Source organism: Cynoglossus semilaevis, chromosome 1 (assembly GCF_000523025.1).
Source record: "Cynoglossus semilaevis isolate Cse_v1.0 chromosome 1, Cse_v1.0, whole genome shotgun sequence".
Lineage (NCBI taxonomy): Eukaryota > Metazoa > Chordata > Actinopteri > Pleuronectiformes > Cynoglossidae > Cynoglossus > Cynoglossus semilaevis.
The window spans coordinates 25,563,893-25,590,904 of record NC_024307.1 but is presented as its reverse complement, the minus strand read 5'-3'; the positions used below and the strand labels follow the sequence as shown (position 1 = coordinate 25,590,904).

Genomic DNA, 27,012 nt, shown 5'->3' with positions numbered 1-27,012 from the left:
AAAAAAACACTGAATGAAGGAAGTAGGCAGAGTGCCGATAAGCTTGTGTTGTATATTTTTAAAACAGCATCAGATTTGGATTAGAACCTGGTTTCAGTTTTTATGAATATATATATGAATGAATATATATATATATATATACAGCATATATATATATATATATATATATATACTATATATATATATATGTGTGTGAATAACACCCATTGCTAACCACAAGCAAAAAAAACCCTTCAGATTGTGCACTTCCACTTCACTGTCAATTTAACAGTCCTCACATTATATTTTTTATTATATATTAGACCAATAAAGTCAACATTTTACACGTGTGTCATGACAATAAAGTTGAAATCTAATCTAAAAATCAAATCTAAAAATATGCATTTGCACCTAAGAAATAATTGCTTTCTTTGACTTCTTTGATTTAATTGTACTTGTTAAACATCAAACCTTTTTACAGAGTGGTTCCATCAACACACTCAAAAGAAGTCGGACACCATGCAGATTTACCTCTAGTACTGGTTTCCAACTGCTTTTACAAAACTGTTCATGAAAGGAGAAAAGGGCTTGCTCTCAGTCACCGTTGTAGTTCTGCCTCTCTAGTTTCCAGGTGACACTGTCCCCCAAAGCCTTGGTTAACTGCTCTTTTAGCTGCAACACAACAGAACATTAGGTCAATTCTACTCAACACCACAACATTTGTGTTCTTCACCCTCTCTGTATTGTAAGGTCCCATGTGAAAATGCTGTGTCTGTTTTGTTGCGGTGGAGTCTGACTTACCTGCTTAAACGCTCCATCCTTCGTAGCTTCCTTGTCACAGAGGAGAGGTTCAGGGGACGAGCACATCATGGAGAGACTAACTTCCATTTCCTCTGCCATCTCTATGTGTGAAGAGGGAATTGAAGTCATGTTGTAAAATTAACACATGCCACCAGAAATGGAAGAGTCTGGTGTGTTCAGACCATAGAGTTATTTATCGGCTTCCACAGAGCATCTCTACTGTTTGACATTTCAACTTTTAAACTGCAAAATACTTAGCTAAACTATGTTATATACTTAGCATATGGCTACTTTTAAAAGTAGCCACATTTTAAAACCAGGCTGAAAAGTTAGCCTGGTTAGAAATGTGTCTATTAGTTTGCACCATAATGGTTCAATCATTTGTGCACCATTACATTTATTTATTTAACAATTCTTTTTTACGTTATCTATCTATTGGTCTGTCTATCTACCCGACTGACTGACTGTTTGCCTGTCTACCAATCTATCTTTGCTAGTTAGCCAAGTGTCTCCTCCAGAGCTAATTTTTCAGCATAAGCTAAGCTTTTTTTAATATTCTTGCTGTTTTTGCAATCTGTTTGCATTACTGTTAAAGTAATTAGCTTTTTTTTTTTTAGCTATTTTTACTGAACTCTTAGCTCTTAAAGGCATAGATACCAATTATTTCATCTTTTTTTTTATACAGTGAGGCTTACCTACGGCTGTCATTGGATTTGATATTTGGTTCACACTCCGTTTTTAACTATTACCTGTTTTCCAACTGACTTAATTTAAAGCTAAGAAGGCAAGGCAAAGGAAGCCATTACATCCATTTTGAGGATACATTGAGAAATCAGCAGGACTAAATAACTTTCACCTGTGAACTTTGAGACACGTTTTGGAGAACTCTTCCTTGTATCTGTCATGGTTTGAACTTCGAACTGGTATTTGGTTCCTGATTTCAGGTTTTCGAACCTGTACTCTGTGGTATTAATCCAAGACTTGTTCCAGTGTTGGCCCCAGTAGCTGGAACTGAGGCTGATGAAGAAAAAGGGGTTTACTGTGTTTTCAGGAGGCGTCCACTTAAATTCGATGTGGGACTTGTTTGAAGAAACAACTTCAACACTAGGTGGTGTAGTTGGCACTGCACAGAGAAAAATACGTTGGAACTTTGTCTGCATGTGAGTAAAATAATTAATGTATGTATGTATGTAAATGAAATGACTTACAGGTGAATATGGAACATTTGACTGCAGGGCCGCGTTGACGTTTATTCCGACTGTATACAACCACTGTGTAATTAGCCGCTGATTTCAGTCGTTCAAAGACCTTCTGAGTCACATTTAGTTCGTTCACTTGTTCAACAACTTTACCATCAAGCTGCAGCACTACATCAAAGGTGAGCTGGTTACCAGCTGTGGATGTGCCGTTCCAGGTAGCGCTCAGGGAGTTGTTGGTTGTCTCCAGATGTAGATCTGTAACTGGTCTAGGAGCTGTGAAAAGGTCAGACAGGTCATAGGGCATAGTTCAGGTCATAGATATCTCACCTGATTGATCTCAACCATGATTTACAGTACCTGTGTAGCCATTAATGGACACGGGTGGTCCCATCAGGCACAATTCACTCTCAATTAATGAAGTTACATTGAACAATATACTGATCCCGGGACGCAGGCCTGTCACTCTCAGTTGCTGCAGCGTAATAGAATTGTTGCGAGGAACACTACGGTTAAACCATATCCTGTAGCAAGGTGAAACAGAAACAGTTGTGTAACAGCTAAACATTTCTACAAAACATCAATTACTGGGCAACAGATGTCTGAAAATCAAACAACAGAACAGAAATTTGGCCTCAATGCTGTCCAGATGTGTTCACCTCATAAAAGTTAGCAAAATATACAGTGCATCATATATATATTTATGTATGTGTGTGTGTGTGTAATTGTTTAATTTTGAAATGGCTAGAATTCCATTCAAAAATATGTACATAACGACATGCCCATACTGTTGATCAACTATGACCTCCACTTTGAAAATGTCGGCTCTACCCTCTGGAAGATTCCATTTGAGCAGGATGGAACTGTCGGTAACCTCAGACAAGTTTAGACCAGACACTTTACCAGGCCCTGAGGCACAAAGCAAATACATAAGCATGACAAATTCATTTTGTATTTTTATATATAATTCATACAATTCATCTGGTCTCATTCAATCAATTAACATCTTTGTTATAAACCTACTTGTGTACGTTTCAATGGTAGACTCATCACTCCAGGTTGTACTGCCATTAACTCCAGTAACAATTTTGAAAATATAATGTTTTCCGGGCTTTAAATCGTTGAACTCAATGCCCTCAGATTCAGTCCGTCTCGTGTTATTGCCCTCCATGACGAGATAGAAATTTAAGTTCCCTTCAGGTCTGTGCCACGTCAGAGCGACCCCAGTTTCTAAAAGCGACACTGACGAGCCATTGATCCTGTTGGGTTCTGACAAACAAGAAAGACTTTTTTATTACATTTTCAATAAGATAAACTCTTCTGCAATGTTTTAGGAGTTTGGAGAACATACCATTTTATTTATTAAAAACATGAAAAAAATCAGCCCGTTATGTTCCAGATATAATACACATTAACACAGCTTGAAATTATATACAGCTTAACAATAGAAGCAGCAGTATTATTTCAGATAAATTGACCCAGAAGTAATATTTCTGATAAAGGCAGTAGCAGTATTGTTCCTGCTTAAGAGTAGATGTAGTATATTTATGTAGTAATATTTAAGATCAAAAGAAGCTACCGCATTTTTCACATGAAAAGTACATGCTGTAATATTCCAGTTTTGCAGTAAAAGTCTAGATAAAACGACACTGCAGTCACATATCCCAGACCAAGAGAAGATACTAAATTATTCCCCATAAGAAAATTGGAGTAACAATGCAGACAACAAGAAGCAGCAGTGATTTTCCAGATAAAACGACCCACAGCATCACTCCAGATCAAAAATCTAACCAGTAATATCCCAGATTAGAGCAGCATTACTTCTCCAGGTAACATGTGGAATGTAATCCAGAATATTATCAGATATATATTCTGGATTACATATTACAGAGCACTGGTCTTAAAACACCATAGATGAGACTTCAAATCTCAGAGCCGACAAAATCTCGAGTGTTTTGAGTCCGATGTAACTTACTGGTGTAGAAGGTGACCTTCTGTTGGGTCATTTCTCGTGAACACTTCACAGGAAACACCTTGACAGAGTAGTGGGTCCCTGCTGTCAGGTTGAACAGGTCACAGGTCAAATTAGTGTGATTGTACGACATGTTTATGTCACCTTCGACATCCACGCGGTAATGAGTGACACCATCAGGCCCCGGCAGCCATGTGACAGAAGCGCTGTTGGTCGTCACACTACTCACGTTGACATGGGTCAAATAACTTTCTGTGGCCAAAAAAGACAAAAATAAAAATGGTATTTAGTCTAAAACTACAGAGGTTCTTTCTGTGAATTTTAGCAAAGCTGAGAAAAAAATGTGTCTGCAGCAGAAACAACTTTCATTTTGCCATGTTATTGTATAAGTGTTTTTGTTTCTAAGAATTAGCTAAAAGTAACACTTAACAGAGTAAACTAAAACTTCCGACATGTGCAATTTTAACAAACGCAATTTTACAGATAAAACTATGAAAATGATGAAAATAATTTCACTTTAGCCACAAAACACATAAGAAAAATGACAGAGAAGACACCTTTTGTTGATATATGTAAGAAGGAGCAATGTCTTAGCCAAAGAAAGGCGGCTAAAGGGTCAAACGTCAATTTAAACATGGCCAGTAAATGTTTTTCATTAGCCTGTGCTAAGACAACAGATATTTTTAATAGCTTACAGAAGTAAAGACATGAGTAAAAATAGTCAATGAGCGAAGGACAGGCTGACTTCCACTTAACTGCTTTAGTTTTATGCATACAATCCAGACTGTACTGAATGAATGAATAAAGCTATTGATAAATGTTTTATCATGTACACAGGTGTTTAGACAGGTCCAGAGTCTGGACTTCATGAATCTCACCTTCATAACAAATGAAAGACAACAGCTCTGAACAGCTTATTTCAACCCAAGCTCCAAAGGTCAGCATGGCCACACAGGAGTCTTCAATGTAGTCCTCCTCTTCTTCTGGGTCTGTGTGGGAGCACAAGGAGTCTGCTTCTGTGGACGGGGATCTGCCCATGGTGCTGGACATGTCAAGACCAGTTGTGTTGATGATATTGTGGTCAGGGACACTAGTGACATTGGTCACACTTGGACTGGGGACACTGGTGACATTGGTCATACCGGGATCGGCGACACTGGTGATGCTGGGGTCAGGGACACTGGTCACACTTGGATTGGGGATGCTGGTGACACTGGTCACACTTGGATTGGGGACACTGGTGACACTGGTCACACTTGTATCAGCGACACTAGGCATAACAGGATCGGCAACTCTGGTGATGCTGGGGTCAAGGACACTGGTCACACTTGTATCAGAGACACTGGAGACACTGGTCATACTTGGATCGGGGACACTAGGGATGCTGGACATACTGGGATCGGGGACACTGGTGACACTGGTCACACTGGAATCTGGGACACTAGTCATACCAGGATCGGCAACTCTGGTGATGCTGGGGTCAAGGACACTGGTCACACTTGTATCAGAGACACTGGTGACACTGGTCATACTTGGATCGGGGACACTAGGGATGCTGGACATACTGGGATCGGGGACACTGGTGACACTGGTCACACTTGTATCAGGGACGCTGGTGACACTGGTCACACTTGTATCAGGGACACTGGTCACACTTGGATCGGAGACACTGGTCACACTTGGATCGGGGACACTGGGGACACTGGTCACACTTAAATCAGGGACACTAGGGGCAGGGACAATGGTCATGCTGGGATCAGGGACACTGGGTAAGCTGGTTACACTGGACTCAGGCACACTGGTCACACTTGTATCAGGGACACTAGTGACATTGGTCACACTTGGATCGGCGACACTGCTGACGCTGGTCACACTTGAATCGGGGACACTAGGGATGCTGGACATACTTGGATTGGGGACACTGGTGACGCCGGTCACACTAGGGTCAGGGACACTGGTTATGCTGGGATCAGGGACACTGGGTAAGCTGGTTACACTGGACTCAGGCACACTGGTCACACTTGGATCAGGGACACTGGTTACACTTGTATCAGGGACACTGCTGACGCTGGTGACACTTGAATCGGGGACACTAGTGACATTGGTCACATTTGGATCGGGGACACTGGTGATGTTGGTCACACTTGGGACGGGGACACTGGTGATGTTGGTCACACTTGGGTCGGGGACACTGGTTAAACCGGAGTCAGGCACAGTAGTTGATGCTAAGCAGCTGCGCCTGGGGGACTTCACTACAGGCTGTCCAGGATACCAATTCTGAAAAGTAAGGAGGTCTCCGTTGGCCCAGCGAGTCCAGGCCATTCTGGAGAGAGCACTGAAATAAGTGGTAAAATTGGTATCGGGATAGAAATGCTTTCGCAGGCCAACCCAGGAGTCAGAGGTCAGATTCTTGGCAATGGTCTGGATGTTTTCTGGGGTCAGAGTTACCAGGTCTTTAAAACAGACCTAATGAGACACAAAAGGTTCCAGTCATCTACAATATCTTGTCTAAGTGGTCATGAGCACTAAAGGAAGAAATCTCAAAAGCAGTTTTAAAGTAAGAAACCGGACTCACCTCAAGTAAGTTGAAGACATTTCTTGAACACAACCATTAGAGGTTTAGGAAACAACAGAAATGACTCAGATGAGCACTTACCAGTCATATTGTTCAGGCCCAGTGGTTAGCATGCCTGCCTCAGCAGCAGAGAGTCCTGGGTTCGATTCCCAGAATAACCACATGCTTGGCGCCTGCTGGAGGCAGCCTGTTAACAGCATATCTGCTGCTAACACAAGCGTTTCCCAAATATGGGATCAATATAGCTCAAATTATTATTATTACTCGACACCACACCCCCCGTGGGGTGGATAAATACCTGAAAACTCCCCACGAGGACAGTAGAACTGATGAAGCCTCTTGGATGAGACGTGAAACATCTTCAACTTGAGGTGAGTGCAGTTGCCTACTAAAACTGCTTTTGAGATTATTATGATGACCGTATCTATATCTATCTATCTATATATATATAGATATCTATATCTATCTATATATATATCTATATCTATATATATCTAATTACTTGTGGTATGACTATATACATATAGAAATACCACAAGTAATTACATATATACTGTATACATATATATACACACACATATGTATAGGTTGTGCAAAACAAAAATTGTGCTACATATGAACTAATGGTAAATATATAAAGAGAATAAACAGTTTGGAAGTGTGTTGATATAAACTATAACTTAGGTAAATATAAATGTAAACAGTATGAAGTGATAAATGTAAACAGGAATAGATTAGGAATAGATCCGGAATAGAAAAATAAATGAATAAAAGTGTTGAAGATATTTCACAGAATTTGAACAGAAAATATTGCACAGTGAAATTGCACTTGGTTTTTTATATGCACAAATATAAAGAAAGAAATGGTTAAAATTCCCAATGAAAGATTAATACTTATATAATACTTAATACCATATATATACTGTATATAGTGCTCAGCATTAATAAGTACACCTACATTTTAACTAATGAATTAAGAAACACAAGAACAAACTCAGAAGACTGAGTTCCATTGAACATTTTTAAATTCCATGACATTAAAGTAAGTTTAATAGTATAACTTGGTTCACAAAACCTTCAGTTTAACTCAAATTAGTTGAAGCAAATGAATACACCCTGAAACAAAAACTACTAGTAGTATTTTGTGTGACCACTATGATTTTTAAAGACTCTAAATATAGAGCACTCACGCAGCCCCACATTAGAACACTGCCACCCCTGTGTTTCACTGTAGGCACCCTGCACTTTTCTTTGAAACCTTCACCTTTGCCACACCAAACACTTTTGAATCCACCAGTTCCAAAAAACAGTGATCTTTGTCTCATTGCCACGGGTATAGATTCCTAGTATCTTTTTTCAGCATGGGTCCTGGCAAAACCTAGGCGTGCTTTTTTTGTGCGTGGGCTTTAGAAAACCTTTTCTTTCGTTTGAATGCCCTTTTATAGTCACCTGCCTGTTAGACAACTAAGTGAACTTTAAATTAATTAAATAAAATGAAATTTAAATATCCTGTGATTGAATTCTTGCTAATTAGAATTGAGTAGTCTTAAGCTTGAATGAATGTCTTATAAAAATAAATTATTTATGCTGAGCACTGTATGTGTTTATATATATACATACATATATAAACATATATATATAAATATATATATATATATATATATTAGCATTAACTTTTGTAATGCTCCACAAATTATCCTTGACTTTTCAAAAGCTGATACTGGGGCCCAATATAGACTAACAAGACTGCTGTTCTTTTGTCAATTTACAAAGTGTCAGCTGTGCCAATGACCTCACGGAAATTTGTTTAGACAAATCTTTGACAGAGTCGTTTTGTTCCAACCAGTTTTGATACATTTTGCTAAAAGAATTATCAACTGATTGGACTCACCGTGTTGTGTACATTGTATTTAACAAAAATGAATTGAGGTAATATAGCTGTGAATGTGTTGATTTGGATTCTACAAACCTGTGTGCTCCCTAAAGGTTTGGGAAACAACGGCCTAAGTTTAGATGCTTTTATACCTTAGAGGAATTTGGCCAATGCCAAGATAATTCTTTAAGGGTTTAGTGCCATCAAGACAAATTAAAAATCTTGCTCCAAATTACTAAAAATTTAAACAATTAGCATCTACAGTGTTTCTATACGAAAAACAGTTTAATTTTGTTAACCGTTTAATTTTTGAGAATGGTAATGAACACCACACTCTTGCCTTTAAAACAAAGGGAGCCTTTTCTATGCATTAATCATTTACATAGAAACCTTTCAGTCCTACCCTGCAGTGGTTCCTGGCTTCATCCCAGGTGACAAGTCTACTCATGAAGAAATATTCTTGTGCTGCACAGCCGTACATCAACATCACAGCTGCAAACATAAATGCAACAACAAAATGTCAACAACCACAACATTATTACAAGTGCACCATACATCACCAAGCCACTGCTTTTTTACATCAATAATTACAAACTGAGCAACAGCTGCTGGTGGTGGTTTTAACTGTTTCTTTTAAATCAAAGTAATAAATTTTCAAAATTCTTTAACAGCATCAAAGCAACATGTCCAGAACATTTAGCACAATTTTTGAAACTGCAATAAAATTCTAATTTTGTATTGAATTGTTTTGATGAATTGATGTCTGACACGCCCTTTAAAATGTAAAATGTACTAAGGTTAAAAAAGTTTAAAACCTTTGTCAATGTTTGAAATTATCTAAACATAATAAATCAGTCCAATCAACAAGACCAAAATGAACACATTGTCAATACTCACCAGCTGATATAAGAACACAGACTTCTACTTGATGAGCGAAGATTCTCATTTTATCCCTTTACAATTTTTGCACTGCAAAACAGTTACTGTAAGATTAGACAGACTACAGGCACACTGTACATTTAATAAAGTATAAACGACTTACCTGAGATGTAGGCGCGTGTCGTCTGACCAGGAAATAGCCCATGAACAGATCTAACCAAATACAGTAAAAACGTAGGTGTGATGCTACAACAGGAAGTCAACAGTGCAACACTGACCTGATAACACTGGACACAGCAGAAGCATTGAACTTCATGCAAATATGTACAAACATGGAAAAGACTCAAACAACTGTACTAGAGAACACACCCAATAGAAAATGTTTAGCTTTTATTTTAAAGTATGAACTAACAAAAATGATTGAAGCTGTGATATAAAAAACAATGAAAAAATATACAGTAAAAACATAAACATCTTTTATAAAAACCAAAAGCCCAAAATAAATCTAAAACGTTACAGACTAACATAATACAAAAACACAAAATGGTGTTAGTAACCTATTAACGGCAGCATGTAATCAAGTGGTTGACTCAGGGAATGACAGTGATTGGTTGCTCAAGAGTTGATTAAATATTAAATGGGATTTAGAAACAACATATGGCCAAAACAGTGAATATATGAAAATGAAGCAGACGATTTCAGGGTGATCCAGCCAGGCCCCAAAATTCACCAATAAAATGTTTAGTCAATTCAAGCTAAAAAAGTTAAAAAGACCATTTCTAAGGTGACATCACCGAGGGGAGCTAGCCTTACAGCTGATGTTTGATTACAGCTTCTGATCTTCTGACATCAGCAGGAGAAGAGCAGTGATACAGTCATGTACGGCAGTGACATGTTCATAAATGGTTTATCATTTCCTGTGCATCTAATTTAGAGCATAATTCATAGTCCAGGCACCCCAGATGGAAGTGATTGACCAAGAAAACAACTCTTTGGTTTACATTAACAGCTAAGACAACATGGGAGCATTCATACTGTCAACACTCATGACTTCTTCCAGATTTTTAAAAAACACTGATCCATTATTCCTCTCCATCTCTGAAAAAGTCAAGGCCGAATTTCATCACTGGTGTCTCCTCTGCATAATCAATTTGACTTTATTCATAAGGTTTTTAAAAAACAAAAAGAATGTCGGAGACACTGCAGTGTCCGACTCCATGATCAAAGCAACAAGGTTCTTCAGTCACTGTCGCTGCGCTCGCTTTGCTGCATCAGCCGTTTTCCAGTGGCGGGAACCTCGTGCTTCTTGGCCTGTTTCTTGCTGCAGGGAGAACAAGAAAGTTTGAAAAAGAGGTTTTCAGAAGAAAATACTTAATATCCTTTCACACAAAGCTGTTGGTGCTGTTTGTGTGGCTACTTACTGGCCATCCTGGGAACATTTTCAGGACTTCTCTAAAATAGGATGTGTGGAAATGAATGAATTTTTAAGTGAGTCTGAGGTTTTGCCTTCTACCTAGGAATGAATCTCTTCCATCCTCCAAGGCCTTACTATGTTCTTCACCTGATGCTGAAGTAAAGATTCACAGCAGTAGAGAAGACTGGTGTCATACAAGCTAACAGCCACCAAACTGGTATTACAGCCAAAGCTTCATTTCAGAAGATGTTTTTTTTAAAGATTCTGAATAAAACAGTTTATTATTTTCTACCTTCGTGTAAACGTACTGAACTAAATCCACATCAACTCACCTTAACTAAACTTAAGAGTTGTCTCTGAACTCATCGTGCAGCCTTTGCGTAAAACAGGAATAATGTATTCAGTGTGTGCAGTGACCTCTACTGGTAGGAGGACAATCGGGATCGTGGGATCATTTCTCCAACAATCTCTCTTCAATGAAACGTTAGGAAACTGATACAAATTCTTCTAATAAAAACAAAGGACTATTTGTGACACAGAATCGTATTAAATGTCAATTGCAACAACAGATATTGTACATAAAGGTCAGATTTATGGGTTAGAGGAGCCCTGGAGTGTTGCATCTATTTGCTTTTGCTTGTTGAAAATCAAATGGATATTTCTCTGATCAACAGCAAATTTACCATGAACACAAAACACGTTTCACCCAAAAAAAAAATTACTTCAGGTGGCTGTGTTTTTTAACATTTCCTTCCCCAAAGTGGATATTTCTCTTACCGCTTCTTGTCAGCCAGGTCCAGACCTTCATTGATCTCCTTGAGTAGCTCATATCTCTTTTTTCCCCGAATCTACAGATGAAATCACAAAAAACATATTCTCAGTACAGAAGGTGTGAAAAGAAATCTAGAGTCGCACATAAATGAATCTAAACTGACATGAAGGGTAAAGATCTCCTTGTCTTCCTCATCTGCACTTGAGGAAGTCTTCAGTTTCTTTGCCGGGGTCACGTCAGGAGCCAGGGTGCTCTCTGAAACAAAAGAGAATGTCAGAAAAAAAAAGATAGCAGGGAAAATTAAGTCAAGAATAAAAAATCTCTGTCATACTTTTCTTTTTGGTTTGCTTGATCCCGTTCTGCGTCTTGGTGCTGTTTTCCTCCTCAGTCTTGCGGTCTCTTCCAGGACATGCACAGACACGCACCTCGAAGCATCTCCTGCCCAGCACCCCTCCCCTGGAGAGAGAAACAAGGAAATGGACACAGATGTAAAATGTGTTTCCTAGCTACAAACATAACCTAACATATGAGGAAGAAAGTCATCTCACATACTTGATTAAAACATTTGTTATAACAATCCACATATTCCTCTCAGTGCTGTATACCAATAGTTTAAATAATAAAGGTTTAACAAAAGAAAAAACAAGATAGACTTCTATCTCCAGAAAGAGCAAAAATATTGATTCTAAAAAATATATATTATTACTAGAGCTGTTGAAATTAAGGCATTGATCAGGCACAAAAGGAAAGGACTAAAAGCCACCAATTCTATGAAACTAAATTTGGAATTATACTTTCTCACGATTTAATCTATTGACAGCTCTATTTTTTTTTTTTAATGACACCGGTGCTTGCAGTGGTTTAATGCTGTTCCACCGGACCTAAAAAACCTTCACGTGAGACTTACTCTGGAGTCTCGAGGGTCAGAATGGTGAGGATGGGTCTGCGGTTCATTCCACCCATGCAGGAGCTGTTGCACATGAAGCTCAGCAGGATGGTGGTCATCTCTGCACCCGGCTAGAAAGTGGAGAAAAATGATTTAATTATCACTTGGAGTTAAACCCTGCTGCTCTGTGCAGCACATCTTTTGAGAATGCACCACCGTGTTAGGTTACAGTGAACTGCCAGAGCTCAGGAGAATCTGACCTACAGGTCTAAGTCCAGATAGAACTGCATGATGCTGGAGGGTGCAGTGGAACTGTTCCTTCTTCAAAACACAGTAGCCTGTACTACAAAGCATGGCGGTGGTGGTGCCATGGTATGGAGATCTTTTGCAGCTGACTGAGTAGAAGATTTGCAGGTGATCATGAAGAACAGACAGTACCAGTATGTGTATATTAGACATACACACACTTGGTGCACATTTCTGTAACCAAGGGAGTAGTGTGCCACAGCATGAAGCACCTAATTTAAGCTTTATTATGTTATTGCTACAGCTGAACACAAAACTGTCTGGCCACAGATGTGATTCATCTGACCTGAGGTATGTTGTTGTTTCCAGTTCGGAAGTGGATTGCAGGTGATGGAGCTGGCAAAACAGATGCCATCTCACTCTTTTTCACTCTGTAACTCTAAGTCCATATTACTCACTACACACAAAGCTCTTCCAGGCCCTTCCAAAACCTTGAGCTGATAGATTTTGAAACACTGCCTTTGATATAATATTTAGTGTTGTTGGGTTTGATGGTGGCACCTATCGAAATGAAATTGACTGAAGGGAGTTTGTGATATAGACGATATGTTCTTTTCTACTCAACAAAGCTGCCTCTTGTTTTTTTTAGAAGTTGTGTTCAGAGAATAAAAAAAGCTTATGCCGTCAGAGCCAAACCTGAGAGCGACACACAACTTATTTTGATCTAAAATAAGCCTGCTTTCATGCTTAAACACTTTATATGGTATAAAATGAAGGGGGCGGGGATACTGATACTGCAGATACCAGTCATACTGTACCTGAGGTGGCTCATAGGGGACTGTCACGCTTTGTCTCTTTGTGTGACCATCTTCAAAATACTGAGCTCTCTGGCTGCCCTCCACTCTGATTAGGTGGCTGCGATGCTCAGCAGCTGAATGAAAAAATAAATTGAACTAATTAAAAACCCTTATTATTCCAACAAACACATTATCCCAAATAAACTGTTTTGTCATTTCTCTACTTTCTTACAATCTTCGTTCTGGTGATGGGGGCATCTGCGCACCACGTCAGCCACATGCTCTGTCTTCTTGTAAACTGCCGTGGCTCTGAGGACAGCACCATGAGGAGGCTCCTTGTTCAACTGCATAGACACTGGGCTGGTTTTTGCCAGCTGGCAGAACAACTTGTTGAGTTGCTCTGAATACTGAAAAAGAAGGAGAATGCCATACGTTTAGTTGTCTCCAGGTTTGTGGAGAAGCAGCTGAAAGTATGAAGAAAACAAGGCTGAAAAAGACCAGACTGAAAAACAGATTTACTTAATATAGCCAATACTTTAGATTTGCAAACAAAGGTTTGCAATCAAAATATTAAGTTTATATTAAGTTTTTACCTTAGTAAAAGCCAAATTTAACCATTTCAGTGCTGGTCAGGACCTCACAGGAACATGTCCCGTCATGTCAGAGCTGTACTCTACAACCAGACTCAAACGCTACCACAGATCAGAGCACTGGCTGGGGGGTGGGAGTCTGAGAGAAGACCACCCTAACTTAGGCCAAACTGACCAACCACAGCTTTAGCCTGCATGATTCCCCACTGACAAAGCAACGCCATTGGGTCGTCAAACATTGGGACTGAATCTAGACCTAAAGATTTGGCGAATCGACACAATGAGATTCCACATGAAATAGAGAAAAGCAACGAATGGAGTTTGAAACTCAGCACTATGGTAAGACAAAACTTTTTTTAAGTTCTTTTTTTTACTCAACATGAAGCTTTTTTAATTTTTAGATAATCTTGAAGTTTAGCAAGGAGCATTTTTACAACAAGTTTGAAACTCAGTGCCTATTAAAGATACAGAGTGTAAAGAGTTAGAATAAATCATTTAAAACACTGCGTGATGCTGCACGACTGTCTCGCTTTTTACATTCTCTTCGTCCGCAGCAAAGGATTCATGCGTGTGTTTCCAACCAAGTTTGGTTGCATGACAAACGGTTGTAAAGAAAAACGGTACATTTCAAATTAGAAATTATCTTTCTAGAATTAATAGCAACTTGTAATTTTAGACTCCAAGAAGTACAATGCTTTGTTTAAAATGTATCCAATGCCAATATTTACAAAAACAATTTTTTCAGAAAGGGGTTTTTCAGCCTTGTTTGTTGGTGAAAAGTAAAGCCTAAGAATTGACATTACAGTAGAAGTGACAGACTTGGCGGTGCCAGACTTCTGGAAGTGGATCTTGAATTCATATTCCCCTGGATAGTCTGTAGTAACCGGAACAGTGGAGGCAGGGGGAGTGACAAAATCGCTCCCCTTCGTCATCATCGCCTCTGAGTTCAGGGTGTCAAAGAGATCCTCGTCAAACTGCTCGTGCAGTTCCTGGTCATTCAAGAGCTGCACAAAAAAGTTAATGGGCAAAAAAACCCACAAAATTATATTTTTTCCTTACAATTACTTTTTCCTTTATTGAAGCAATTTAACATTGTGTTACTTACAAAAGCTGTAGAGGCTAGTGCCTCGATTGGAGCTTCAACCTGCCATTGCTCATGTTGGGGGGCTCTCTGTGGTGCCATGCCTACATCTATAGAGGCAGTCACACTGCAAACACAAACAAACCTTCAGTCTACCATTTCAAGCATTATCTACCATCATGTGATCTGATACCAAAACACAACTTACACTCCCCACAGCTCTCTGAAGGTATCCTCCTGGCTGGGGGTGAAACCACTTGGCTCTCCCATTGTTAACTTCTCTTCTTCCTCCCACAGAGAAGGAGGGAAGAGCTGGGAATAAACAGGAAGTAAAAAACGTATATGAAATGACGACACGTGTTACATTTATTTGGAGTTGAACACAGAACCTAAAACGATATCAATGTCTTCTTATTCAAATAACTAACAAGGTTTTTAAAGGTCAATTTTTATACTACAAAAATTCTGTCATTAAAACAACTGTTAGCCCTGTGTGAGAAATTCAAACATTGTTCTAAAAAAAGCTGAGCAAATGAGGTAATAGAGATAGAGAGAACTATTTTAGAGAAACCGTAATTAAGGAGCTTGACTATAAAATGTTCTATAAAAGTACATATTTACCAAAAACATCAAAAATTTAAACAGGGTTAAATAAAATTTGGCATCAGGAAGGTGGACCACATTCCTGTCAGTATTGCTCAAAAACATTCTTAGAAAGAGACTCCAGACGCAGCCCTGTAAACGGGGAAAGCCTAGATGTAGGCCACTAAACTTTCAACAAAACATGTTTAACTTGGAGTTGCACTTCTTTATGTAAATTAATGTTCTAAATCACACCATGGGTCCATGAAATGCGTTGTGTGGTCAATGACCAAATTTACAATTTTTATAAGGAAGCCTCAGATGATGGGGAAACTATCTTACAATGTCATCATTTTAAGGCATTTTGCCATATAAAAACCTTTACTAACCATTTAATATTTTAAAAAAGGGTTTAGGCTATTCGATTTTGACCATTTCTGCCGCGTTTCTACACTGGGCTTACAAAAACTATTGATCCACAACAGTTTTAAAAATAAATAAATATTTCGCACTGCCAGACTGGAGGTTCTGGTTGTCGAATGAAAAATAGGCCATCTTCTCCAGCGGTTTAACAAATTACATTCCACATAGTTTATCAATACATTTTTGTCACCAATGACGAGTATATACACACACACATATATATACATACATACATACATATATATATATATATATATATACATATATACATACATACATATATATTTATATATATATATGTATATTCATCATTTTATTTAATACATGTTAAGTCTTTAAAAAGCAAGTTCTGGGTCAAGTATCACTAAACCACAAACGCGCTAGCAATCTTTGGTTTCATCCATTTTCTGTCGGCTTGAGGCCGAATGAATCAGGCTTTGCTAGGCCGCAAATTCAATGATTGAAATAATCTATATAATGTGCACTTTGTTTTCAACTAAGGCGCGTTTACATTAACCCTGCCATTGTATACAAAAAACGGCAGAAAGATGAACTACAGTTTCTTCTATACATGGTTTGTCGTTAGCCACCTCGGCTAATGCCGCTACATCAACATTTAAGGTGCACCGAAAACTTTTTCTCTTCGCCGGGCCTAATCGTTTCACCGGGTTAGCTTTAGTATGGTGGACCGCTGAATGAATCGTTTGTCTGCTACCTTTGGACGTCGCTGTACTCCCCGCTGACCAACAAGGGTGAGCCTTGGCTGGAGGACCGAGTGAGAAGAGTCAAAATATTTGAGGAAAAGCACGTTTGGCGTTGTTATTGTCGGGGATTCCCACTCGAAAGACTAGGGACTGCTATGTAACCCCGCCCATTTTTACAGCGACCAATCTGGCAGTGGACGTTAACGCAACACCGCGAAACACTGCTGCGTTCAAAGTTATGAGAAACGCTTAAAGATGGGAACTACGATAGCCCCTTAAAATAGAACAGATGAATTTAATTCAATGTAAAAACCTTAAAAACTCAGAGTAAGGTGGAACGTAATGTCTAATTATTGCAATCTAATGTATAAGCTCTTTTTATGATTCGGAAATAGCATCTCTAAAATCAATAACTCAACTTGCAGCCAAGAATGTCAATTAAAATAAAATAAAAAAGAGGATATTATATTAAACTGATATTATATTAAATGGATAAGAGTGTATAAACATAATAGGACAAAAGAAAAGGAAATAATTTAATAAAGGAATCTTATCACAATGAGGGATCATCTCAATGCCTAACCTACCTAACCTAAATATAAGTCCATATTGCTGTGTTGTATGGGTTTGTAGCCTTAACCTTGGTGCCAACTCAACACAATTCCACAAGTAATGAATTCCTAATTAGAAAAAAAATGACAACAGTGTCTTCTGACTACTTTATCTTTGGAGGATGCACCAGCACTGACTTTGTTTCTGTTTCCACCCACAGAAGTTGATGGTCATCTCAGAAGCCTAACTGTGGTCAGGGTCAGCCTCTCTGCTATAAAGCATTCTCAGTGATGGATCAAATTTACTTTGGGGTGCAGGCGTCCTTCAACCCAAAGGGTTGTGGGTCAATCTCATACACGATTTGTCTACACATTGTCCCTCTGGCAGATGTTCTGACAGTAGATGAAGGGCAACACTTCATGTAATAAATGAGCATTGAGGACCAGATATATGCTAATAAGCTACACTACGACTACGGTTTGTACGTCTCTTTGTGTTATTTCTAATGCTAACTGTTAAGTTTGTATCTAAATGGAATTTAGGTTAAGAGTTTCTTAGGTGGATGTTCTGAAACTATTTTAAGTTTGTCTGCATATGGAGTTGCATTCTGAAATGTTCATAAGCCATACCATTTGTCTCGAAAGCTCATTTGTATAGGATTTGTGAGAAAAACTCAGTGTGTCAGTAACAATGAGGCCTAAACCATGAAGTCACACAGCCTATTTCACAGAAACTAATCTTCAGAAAAAGTCTGCTTTACTATAGACTTACAGACTAGCTTTATTTATTTGTTTTATTTCAATTTTTCATGCATATGCTGTATTCTGGGAATCACAATGAATGAATCTTTGTTTTCTTTTTGTCATGTTTGAATCTATTTATTAATTTACATTTGGTTGTAGTGGGATTGGGTTTTGAGGGGCGGGGGTTGGTGTGTGTGTGTGTGATGTGTTTTTTTTTTTTCATGATGTCACTTAATGTCACTTGACACTGTGACTTATGGAGGTGTCTGGTCTTTAACTGGTATTTGGAGTCATCCACGGCCTACACTCTGAATTCTGGGCCTAGTCCATCTCCATGGGTGCAGAGTCGATATTGGTACTACTTTGAGACTATGTGGTTGTTTGACCTTTCAGTGAATGTACTCATGGTGCCAACAAGCTCTTCATGATCCTGCAGACAGATACAACAGTGACGCTGGAAATAACGCGTGCATTAATAAACGTAGTGTCTCAAAAAGGTTTGTTCCAGAGCTCTAGATAATTTAATGTTGCTTGAAATTTAATCTTAATCTTGTAATGCGGTCATACCAGCACATGACAAGCCACATGGCATGATTCTGGCTGCAATAGTGTGGTTGAAAATCTTTATAGTTGTTGCCACAGCCACTGCAGAATGACTGGAGACTCATGTCAATGATCTTTAAACACACTGTGATTTAACGTCTCCACTTATGTTTGTAGGGTTATGAGGACATTAATGTATGACATTAATGTATGTATGTATATATATATATATATATATATATATATATATATATAAATATATATATATGATTTGCGATTTAACGTCTCCTCATGTGTGTAGGATTATGAGGTTAGGGCATTCATGTTCTGTTATTAACCACTAAAAAATGGACAAATATAAAAAACAGTATTTATATTGATGAGATGCAATATTAAATGGTACAAAAAGCAAATATTTAAGGTGGAACTGCACATTATTTGTATGTTTTGCTCTACAACCGGCTGAAGTCTGAGGAGGTCAGTGTAGAAACAATGTTCTGACTTTAGTGCTGGACCTATTTTTCAGAGGTCACAGAGCCATAATGACCTGTACCTGCACAACCTGAGATTTTTTTACGTTAGGATTTTGAGGTTATTTAAAAAAAAAAAAAAGCTAAAACACTGTCATAACTAAAGTTGCACTTTCTTCTTTTTGGTTGCTCCTAAAAGGATTATGTGAACAATTATATGTAATTTGACATATGTTGGTTTTGTAAAATCTGTAAAATTTAAAATCCATCAATGTCTTTACAAATGCGCAGGTGCTGGATCTCAAATAAACCCTGCAGAAAAACTGATTCTTGACATGCAACGAGCTGTGACTCAACGTTTCTCGTGAGCACCACAGGGAGGCCTGCCTTTGGCGTCCCTGTTGCCATTGTCTGTGTTCCCAACAACTATAAATCCCTTTCTATTTCAGATCACATGCCAACGAGGTCACACGCACATGCACACAGCCACTCGGGTACACAACAACACTCAATGTCCAGCAGGCGACAGGTGGAGCCTAAATCTGGACACCATCACCTGAGTTAGCAGTGAAGGTGTGTTGATAGAGTCAGTGGCCAGGGTGACGGTGTGTCACGCTTCGTGCCCATACAGAGCTCAGTGGAAAACTTTCATCAGCTGTGTGTCTTTCACAAGCAGGGACACACCCTCCACACTCTGTGACGTCATTCTCTCCCTTCACCCTCTCCTTGCTTTTTCCTTTTGCTGCCACCGTATGCACATTGACTGAGTGTGAAAGAAACTTGACACCTGATCCTGCAAAGCCAAGGCCTCAGACCAGTCATGTGCAGGTCCTGGGGTCTTACTAAATGTAGAGTAACTATACACCATAGTTTTGGTGGTTTACATTTGAGCTGTGGGATAGACAGAGGTGACGTTACGATACCAAAAAAAACCTTCAGAGAACAATGAAAAACTATACGTACAGGCTTGCAAAGGATTGAGTACATCTAGAGCAATTGGCAAAAAAAGCAGGACACAACTGTCCTCGAACATAATGACAAAAGAGTGTGTGCGTGTTTGGGGCCAGTTGGGTCAACAGGTTTAAAAAGGAGACATGTGACATACGGCAGGTGCTGTGGTTGGAGTCGGTGTGACATGCAGAAACATTTGCACTGAAATTCCAACACAATTGCATTTGTGTATATTGAAAATAAATATGTCATACATCAAAATAAAATCTAATGAATTTAGAAATGTTGCTGAACATGTACTGTATTTCCTAGTGAACTAGTAGTATAAATGACATTTTTTATGTGACCTTTACAGTGTTTCTTGAAATTAATTCAATACGATTGAACAGCAGCCTGGCTTTAAATTCAGTATGAACACAAAAACCTGCTTCTGAAATACAGCCCCAAACCAGGACGAAGTCTCCTTTTTTGCTTTTGTGTAAAATGCAAAAATGTCATAATGACACAATGTTTTTTATTGTATACAGTATATATAGTGCAGTAAGTGTGTGTGTAAAATATTTGTCAGAATGCAATTGTAAATTCCAATTGATCATTGTGAGTGAATGTAGTAAAATAGGTAGTACAAGAACTGTACCCTGAATATTCAGAGCAGGCAATGAGCAAAGATCACTTTTGTTGCTTCTTCCAAAAGACTTGCCAAGTACTGTATAGTGTAGACTACACTATTATTAAGTTTGGACACACTGTGGACACAGCAGATCTCTACGTCTGTGAGGTGTCAACAGTCTCCTTCCTCCTGAACACATGCTCTCTCTCTCTCTCTCTCTCTCTCTCTCTCCGTCTCTCTCACTCTCTCTCTGTCTCTCTCTCTCTCTCTGTCTGTCTCTCTTTCTCACTTTCTGTCTGTCTCTCTCTCTTTCTCTCTCCCGCTCTCCCCTCTTTCATCTACAGCCAATAGCAGTTAAGGTCAGCAGACACGTCCTCTGTTCTGCTGCTGGACCTGCAGCTCGTGTCTCAGGGGGTCTCACTGTCTCCTCCCTCCACTCAACTCCCACCGGATAGTATGAGGAGTGAGGGAGCGCACGTGCGTGTTCAGCTGGACAGACGCAACACAGACCTTCAGCAAAGACAGGACATCCATCAGGAGAGGACGCACCAACCGGATTGTGACGTGGATTTTACATGTTCTTTAAATTTGTTGGGGTTTAAGGCGCTGAAGATTAAGGTTTAGGATTGTTGTGTTTTGGGGAGAGAGTTTCACGTGTCTCCATTTGGCGCTAGTCATGCCGGCGGGGTTTCAACAACTCGGAGGGGAGGTAAGATTGTTACAGGGAGCTTCTCCGTGTGAATTTTGTTTATCTTAATAATTACTCCCAATAATGCAACAGTTATCTGCTATAACTCGTAAAGTCTTGAATCAGTGCAACAGTCTGGTTTTAAGCACCGCTGTTTTTGCAGCAAAGTGTGAATAAATAAAATAAAAAATAGCATAGCTTCCATAACTAAAATTAAATCCAGGTCTGACCTTGACCGGACACATGTCTGTGTTTACAGGTTACAACCCAGTTTTGTGAGCACAGTTGCTTGACTGGTTATGGCCCACATTGGCCCAAGGCACTGGTTATGATCCTATATATATATATATATACATATATCATCAGTAGGTAGATTTTATAAGAAGAGAAAAATAACAATACAATAAACTAGTAAACATTATGCAACGTTTATTTGTGACATGCACAGAAGCAAAGACATAAATACAGTTTTCCAAATATTATCCTTGTTAGAAAAACTAATTATATGGAATATTTTAAACTCATTATTATTAAGTGGCTTGATTTTCAGAACAGTAGCTTGTGGTCACATGTATTTGGTTGAATAACTGAAGATAGTTAGTAGTTCTATTATTAATCAAAACCTGTCTGATTTTATATCAGACAAGGTAAAGGCAGACGTATAACCTGTACCCTTGTCTGTAAGGACACTTTTTTTGGTTCACTTGAATCTTAACACAACACTTCTTTGAATCTTAACACAGCAAGGTCAGAAATACCAACAGAGTAAAATGTTAACTAAATGATGAGTACAGTAAAGGAAAAAAGAACACAGGGGTGAATCCAAGAGACTAGACACATGTGGCATTTATAAATAATGGCTTGATACACAGTATATTGATCGGATTCATGTGCCACGAGAGTTCATCAGGTGTTCAATGGAAAAGTGTCCATTTCACTTAATTGGTCTGAGGATCATAATTTAGTTACTGCAAAACATATGTTGTCGTATGACTGTGCTACATTGACAGGCTGAACAATAAAGTACTCTTCCACTAGGTGACGGAAGAGGGCACACTAAAACAACGATCTTTGTCTTACTTCAATTCCTGCAAGAACAACTGCGTTGTTTTCAGCTAAACAGGCCCAGATTTTGCACTGAATAAGTGCAAAATCTGACCTCTGACCTCTGACTGACCACAACATGTAGGGAATTCTGCTGCAGAACTAGACTAAAAACAATCCAGAGGGTTTAATGTACCAGGCCCACTTTTAGATCACAATCCATAGTTTGAGAACCACTAGTTCAATATAAATCACTGTTGTATTATTTGTCAGTCACATGAACAGCTTTGTAATTTCTTTGTTTGTCCAGCTGTTCCAATAATCTCACCGTAATGATCTCTGCTGTAGACAGAAAGTCCTAGAGCAGCACTAAGGCTAATCCTACTGTTATGACACGCCTCGTTGAGAATCAAACACACTTAGCCGAAGGGGAAGTTGACATATCTCCAAGGTCGTGTTGTCTGTCACCTTGAAGACAGGTGTCTGTGGCCTCATGGGAAACTGCTGGGAAGCTGCTGTCAAGGCATTAGCAGTGAAGTCATAGAAAGAGCCAAAGAGATTGTCTCTCATCAGAATCACAGTTATATTTAGTTGATGTTTGTAGTGTGGGGCTTTAAGTGTGGCTCAGCCATAAAAAAAACAAAAACATTGTAATGTAATGTAAAAACCTCACCCATGATTGTGTTACTATTCACATCTTCAGAAAACACTTTAGTTATGGTTCTTTTCAGTAATTCATGTGAGTGTGTGGTGAAATGTATACGGTGTCTGTTAATTTAATAAATTAACTGTAAGTAAATAAATTAACTCTAAGTAAAACTATGCTGTAAAAATATACAAATTACTGTGATTTCAACCCACTATAATACACTAAAATTGTTTTGAAGTTTATACTGGAAGAAATGTATTCAATTTATATGTTGTGCTTTACAGTTTTGTTTTGTTTTTTTGGCAACCACAGCTGCCAACAGGATTTTGTTTTACAGCGTTGCCAAGAAATGTAATGTGTGCAATGTGTTGTGAAATAGCTGGTAGAAGAGCTGGACAGAGGACAAGACTCAGAGGTGACTATATCATAAAATAAAGATGATTACAGTATATCATTTTCCTCTGTATTTGTACCACAGACAGTTACTGGAACCCTCGCTCTCTCTGTCTTCACTGCTGTACTGGGATCTCTGGAGTTTGGATACAACATTGGAGTCATCAATGCACCTCAGAAGGTAAATAAGAACCTGGTCCAGGTGTCAGTGTCAACACAAGTGCTGCCTCATGCGGGAGCTTAACACAGTGGCATTTTAAAAAATATGTCAAGCTGAGCTGTTTATCAACACCGCCTGGTTTTTCTGTGCCTTGTGTGTTTGATGCCAAAACATAGAGTCGTGCTTTCTGAAGACACACGATGCTCTAAATCCAAGGAAACAGTTTAAAGGTTTAAGGTAAAGGTGAAAGTTTAGGGTTTAATGGTGTGTTTGTTTTTTCAGTTGGTTTTTTATATATTACCCATCCATTCTGTAGGAATTACTTGTTTTAGTAGACAGGCAGTTGCTTAACTCTTTTAATAGGCAAAATATTTTTTTTTATAAAATTATACATTTTAAATGGGAAGTTTAAGATTTTAAAGATTTATAAAGGACAAAAAAGCATAGCTCTAAAAATATCATGTCCTTAAAAAAACTAAATGCCTTTTTGGCATATCCTGTGAGTGACAGCTTGTAATTATGCCCTCAAGAATTGTATTACTATACTACTAATTTCTGGGAATGCCCTCAAGAATTGTATTACTATACTGTACTACTAATTTCTGGGGGAATACAGTTTATATTTTGTAAAATATTTCTGTAAATTTCCGCAGGATAGACCGCATTAACATAGGTATAATTATGTGTGTTACCTCTGATTGGGTGTTATATGGAGAGATAAAGGTCAACAAGGAGGAGCCAGTGATCTGTTGCTAATTGTGGTGTGAATGCATCTGCTTATGCAGGTCGTTGGCCTTGACCCTCACACTTGACCAGAACACAGCCAGAAATGTGGTGTCTTTATGGTAGTTGTGTTGTATGTACCTTAAAGTTGCCCATCACCTTGAAATAATTACATCTTAACTGCAGACGACTTGACTGAACTCGCATTCGATTTTTAAATGAAAAATGAATTTCCCTGCAGATCATCGAGGAGGAGTACAACGCCACATGGGTGTACCGGTATGGAAACCCCATCCCCTCAGGAACTCTGACCTCTCTGTGGTCCCTATCTGTGGCCATCTTCTCCGTCGGGGGCATGCTCTCCTCCTCCTGTGTGGGCTTTGTCTCTGAGTGGCTGGGCAGGTAGAGAAACATATTTCATCCAATTGCATGGTATCAATGTTTTTGACAAGCAAAATTAACAAGAACATAGAGAAACATCTCCTAAACCATTTATGTTTGGAATATAATCTACTTAATTTCCAATGGTGTATGCTACAATATCATTCTAAAAATATTGATGAAACCCAGTTTCCTGACGTAACCTGAGCCCACATTTTCCATGGAGTGAAAGAAGAGCTTTTGCAGAAGTGCCCTCAGTAGGTCACAAGGTCTGGGTGGTGGGGGATAGAGAGGTAAGAGTTGGGTAGTGGGTCACAAGGTCTGGGTGTAGGGGGAGTTATTTGGGTTCACTCGGCGAAGTCTGTGAGGTCAAGGTTACTTATATAACTCAGATTCACTTGTATAAAAATGCAGACTAAGGAGCTGCTGGACCTCTTGGTAGGAACATCATAAATGAATTTGAAAAGGATTATTTGTGTGATTGTCTTTGAAGGTATTTCTTGAAATAAAAAAAGGGGGGGAAAACCCGGAAGCTAGAGAATTAGAGAATGAGGTTGCCCTCTAGAGGCTGAAGTATGACAAGCTACTGTATAAGAAAAACAGCAAATAATGGATATAATGTTAAAAAAAAAAAGCGGAGGGAGGGGGACCCAAGGAGTCCGTGGAAGTAAGGTTGTGGATTATATGGCAGTTTAACTTTATGTTTGAATAAAAGATTTTGACATTGCTGTCAGTTAACAAGGTATATTAATAACAATGCTCATTATAGGTTGGCATTCAGAATTAAAATCAGCATAAAACACAACATAAAAAAAGACAGTTATGCATAGCACTAAGCTCTAGTATAAAACAACATTTTGAAGATGACTGATTTGATTGTGATCTTATGAATAACAAACAAATTATTTCTAATGTAACAACAATTCAGAATATTCGATACAAGTCACACACATTTACTTTAGGAAAAGAAGCATAAGAAGGTGACAATCATGCACGTTCCGAGGAGTGTTTATAAAGTGTAATTTGAATGTGAGCGCCTGTGTGTTTTGGCAGGAGGAAAGCCATGCTCATAAATAACCTGCTGGCCTTCATCGGTGGCAGTTTGATGGGCATGTGCAAGCTCTGCCGCTCCTTTGAAATGATGATCCTGGGACGATTTATCATTGGAGCCTACTGTGGTGAGCACTGAGATGCCTATGTAAAACAAATGACCCAAATGGGTGAGGACATGGTCTTCTTGCCAGATATACAACTTTCTGTCTGTTCTCTGATGCTCTCTTTCTTCAGGGTTAGCATCTGGGTTGACTCCGATGTATGTTGGCGAGATTGCTCCCACTAGTCTGAGAGGAGCACTGGGAACGCTGCACCAGCTCGCCATAGTAACTGGTATTCTCATTGCACAGGTAAGACAGTGGACCATGAAAGTTGCTGCAGAAAAAGTTGAGGAACCACTGCATCAAAAAGGTTCACGTGAACCTGAGTTTTCTCTTTTTCCTCCCGATTTTCCCACAGATTCTCGGCCTGGAGTCCTTACTGGGCAGTGAACATCTGTGGCCTGTTCTGTTGGGTCTAACTGTGGTTCCAACTGTTCTTCAGATGGCTCTTCTTCCCTTCTGTCCTGAAAGCCCACGATTCCTCTGTATCATTCGCTGCCAGGATCATCAAGCCAAAAATGGTAAGCATGAGGTTAAAAGTTAGGAGTTACACAAGGCGACGTAATCTCAGCCTTACAACGTCCCACATTTAATCATATGATGGTTTTCAGACAACTAACTACGTTCTTGTGGGGAATAATTCAGATGACAATTGCATCCTAGGGTTAGGGTTAGTATTTCCTCAGGCTAGATTATACTCCAAAGAATGTCCACATCTTCTTCCACCTCCATCAGGTCTGAGGAGGTTAACAGGGAGGCAGGAGGTTGGTGACATGCTGGCTGAGATGAAGGATGAAAAGAGGAAGATGGACATGGAGAGGAAAGTGTCCATCCTGGAGCTCTTTCGCTCTCCGCTCTACCGCCAGCCACTGATGATCTCCATCATGCTGCAGCTGTCGCAGCAGCTCTCAGGGATCAATGCAGTGAGTGCCGATACAGTCATTGTGCAGTATCACGTTGTATTAGTCTGTACTGACTGTGTGTGCTGCCACGGCAGATTTTCTACTACTCCACCAGAATATTCATGACGGCAGGAGTTGCGAGTCCAGTCTACGCCACCATAGGAGCCGGTGTAGTAAACTGTGCCTTCACTGTGGTCTCAGTGAGTTATGACACCAACAAGAACAAGAATTCACTTCACTTCATTTTGCCTTGGCAACTTACTATAAAATCAAACCTTG

General features: G+C 39.1%; 3 protein-coding genes across 3 annotated transcripts in view; 1 reads left to right on the top strand and 2 right to left on the bottom strand.

Moving 5' to 3' along the window:
- Nucleotides 1-273: 273 nt before the first annotated feature.
- Nucleotides 274-9,629, bottom strand: LOC103387371 (pheromone-regulated protein PRM7-like). The gene is made up of 11 exons (XM_025061714.1): nt 9,294-9,629; nt 8,800-8,888; nt 4,827-6,414; nt 3,952-4,200; nt 3,000-3,245; nt 2,765-2,885; nt 2,337-2,500; nt 1,989-2,252; nt 1,637-1,903; nt 781-881; nt 274-651 (listed from the first exon to the last, which is right to left on the bottom strand). Exons 1-11 carry the CDS (start codon nt 9,340-9,342, stop codon nt 574-576), a joined length of 3,216 nt encoding a protein of 1,071 aa, XP_024917482.1. The 5' UTR covers nt 9,343-9,629; the 3' UTR covers nt 274-573.
- A 783-nt stretch (nt 9,630-10,412) lies between these two features.
- Nucleotides 10,413-16,938, bottom strand: tp53 (tumor protein p53). The gene is made up of 11 exons (XM_008321788.3): nt 16,782-16,938; nt 15,270-15,373; nt 15,086-15,188; nt 14,784-14,984; nt 13,623-13,797; nt 13,412-13,524; nt 12,369-12,478; nt 11,793-11,917; nt 11,625-11,716; nt 11,467-11,537; nt 10,413-10,596 (listed from the first exon to the last, which is right to left on the bottom strand). Exons 2-11 carry the CDS (start codon nt 15,329-15,331, stop codon nt 10,515-10,517), a joined length of 1,134 nt encoding a protein of 377 aa, XP_008320010.1. The 5' UTR covers nt 15,332-15,373; nt 16,782-16,938; the 3' UTR covers nt 10,413-10,514.
- Nucleotides 16,939-20,998: 4,060 nt separating this feature from the next.
- LOC103387221 (solute carrier family 2, facilitated glucose transporter member 4) overlaps nt 20,999-27,012 on the top strand; it is an 8,431-nt gene continuing 2,417 nt past the window's right edge. The window contains exons 1-8 of the mRNA XM_008321766.2: nt 20,999-21,348; nt 23,499-23,594; nt 24,538-24,698; nt 25,731-25,855; nt 25,965-26,080; nt 26,190-26,352; nt 26,567-26,754; nt 26,829-26,933. Coding sequence (XP_008319988.1) covers nt 21,316-21,348; nt 23,499-23,594; nt 24,538-24,698; nt 25,731-25,855; nt 25,965-26,080; nt 26,190-26,352; nt 26,567-26,754; nt 26,829-26,933 — 987 coding nt within the window. The 5' untranslated portion in view covers nt 20,999-21,315. The remainder of the gene's footprint in view (nt 21,349-23,498; nt 23,595-24,537; nt 24,699-25,730; nt 25,856-25,964; nt 26,081-26,189; nt 26,353-26,566; nt 26,755-26,828; nt 26,934-27,012) is intronic.

Coding starts and splice junctions, on each gene's coding strand:
- LOC103387371 (XM_025061714.1), bottom strand. CDS start 9,342: ATGAGAATCTTCGCTCATCAAGTAGAAGTCTGTGTTCTTATATCAGCT. Junction 4,201..4,826: donor GTCTTTCATTTGTTATGAAG/GTGAGATTCATG, acceptor TTTTGGCCACAG/AAAGTTATTTGACCCATGTC. Junction 2,886..2,999: donor TACCATTGAAACGTACACAA/GTAGGTTTATAA, acceptor TTTGTGCCTCAG/GGCCTGGTAAAGTGTCTGGT.
- tp53 (XM_008321788.3), bottom strand. CDS start 15,331: ATGGGAGAGCCAAGTGGTTTCACCCCCAGCCAGGAGGATACCTTCAGA. Junction 11,717..11,792: donor CAAGCAAACCAAAAAGAAAA/GTATGACAGAGA, acceptor CTTTTGTTTCAG/AGAGCACCCTGGCTCCTGAC. Junction 11,538..11,624: donor AGGAGATCTTTACCCTTCAT/GTCAGTTTAGAT, acceptor TTTCATCTGTAG/ATTCGGGGAAAAAAGAGATA.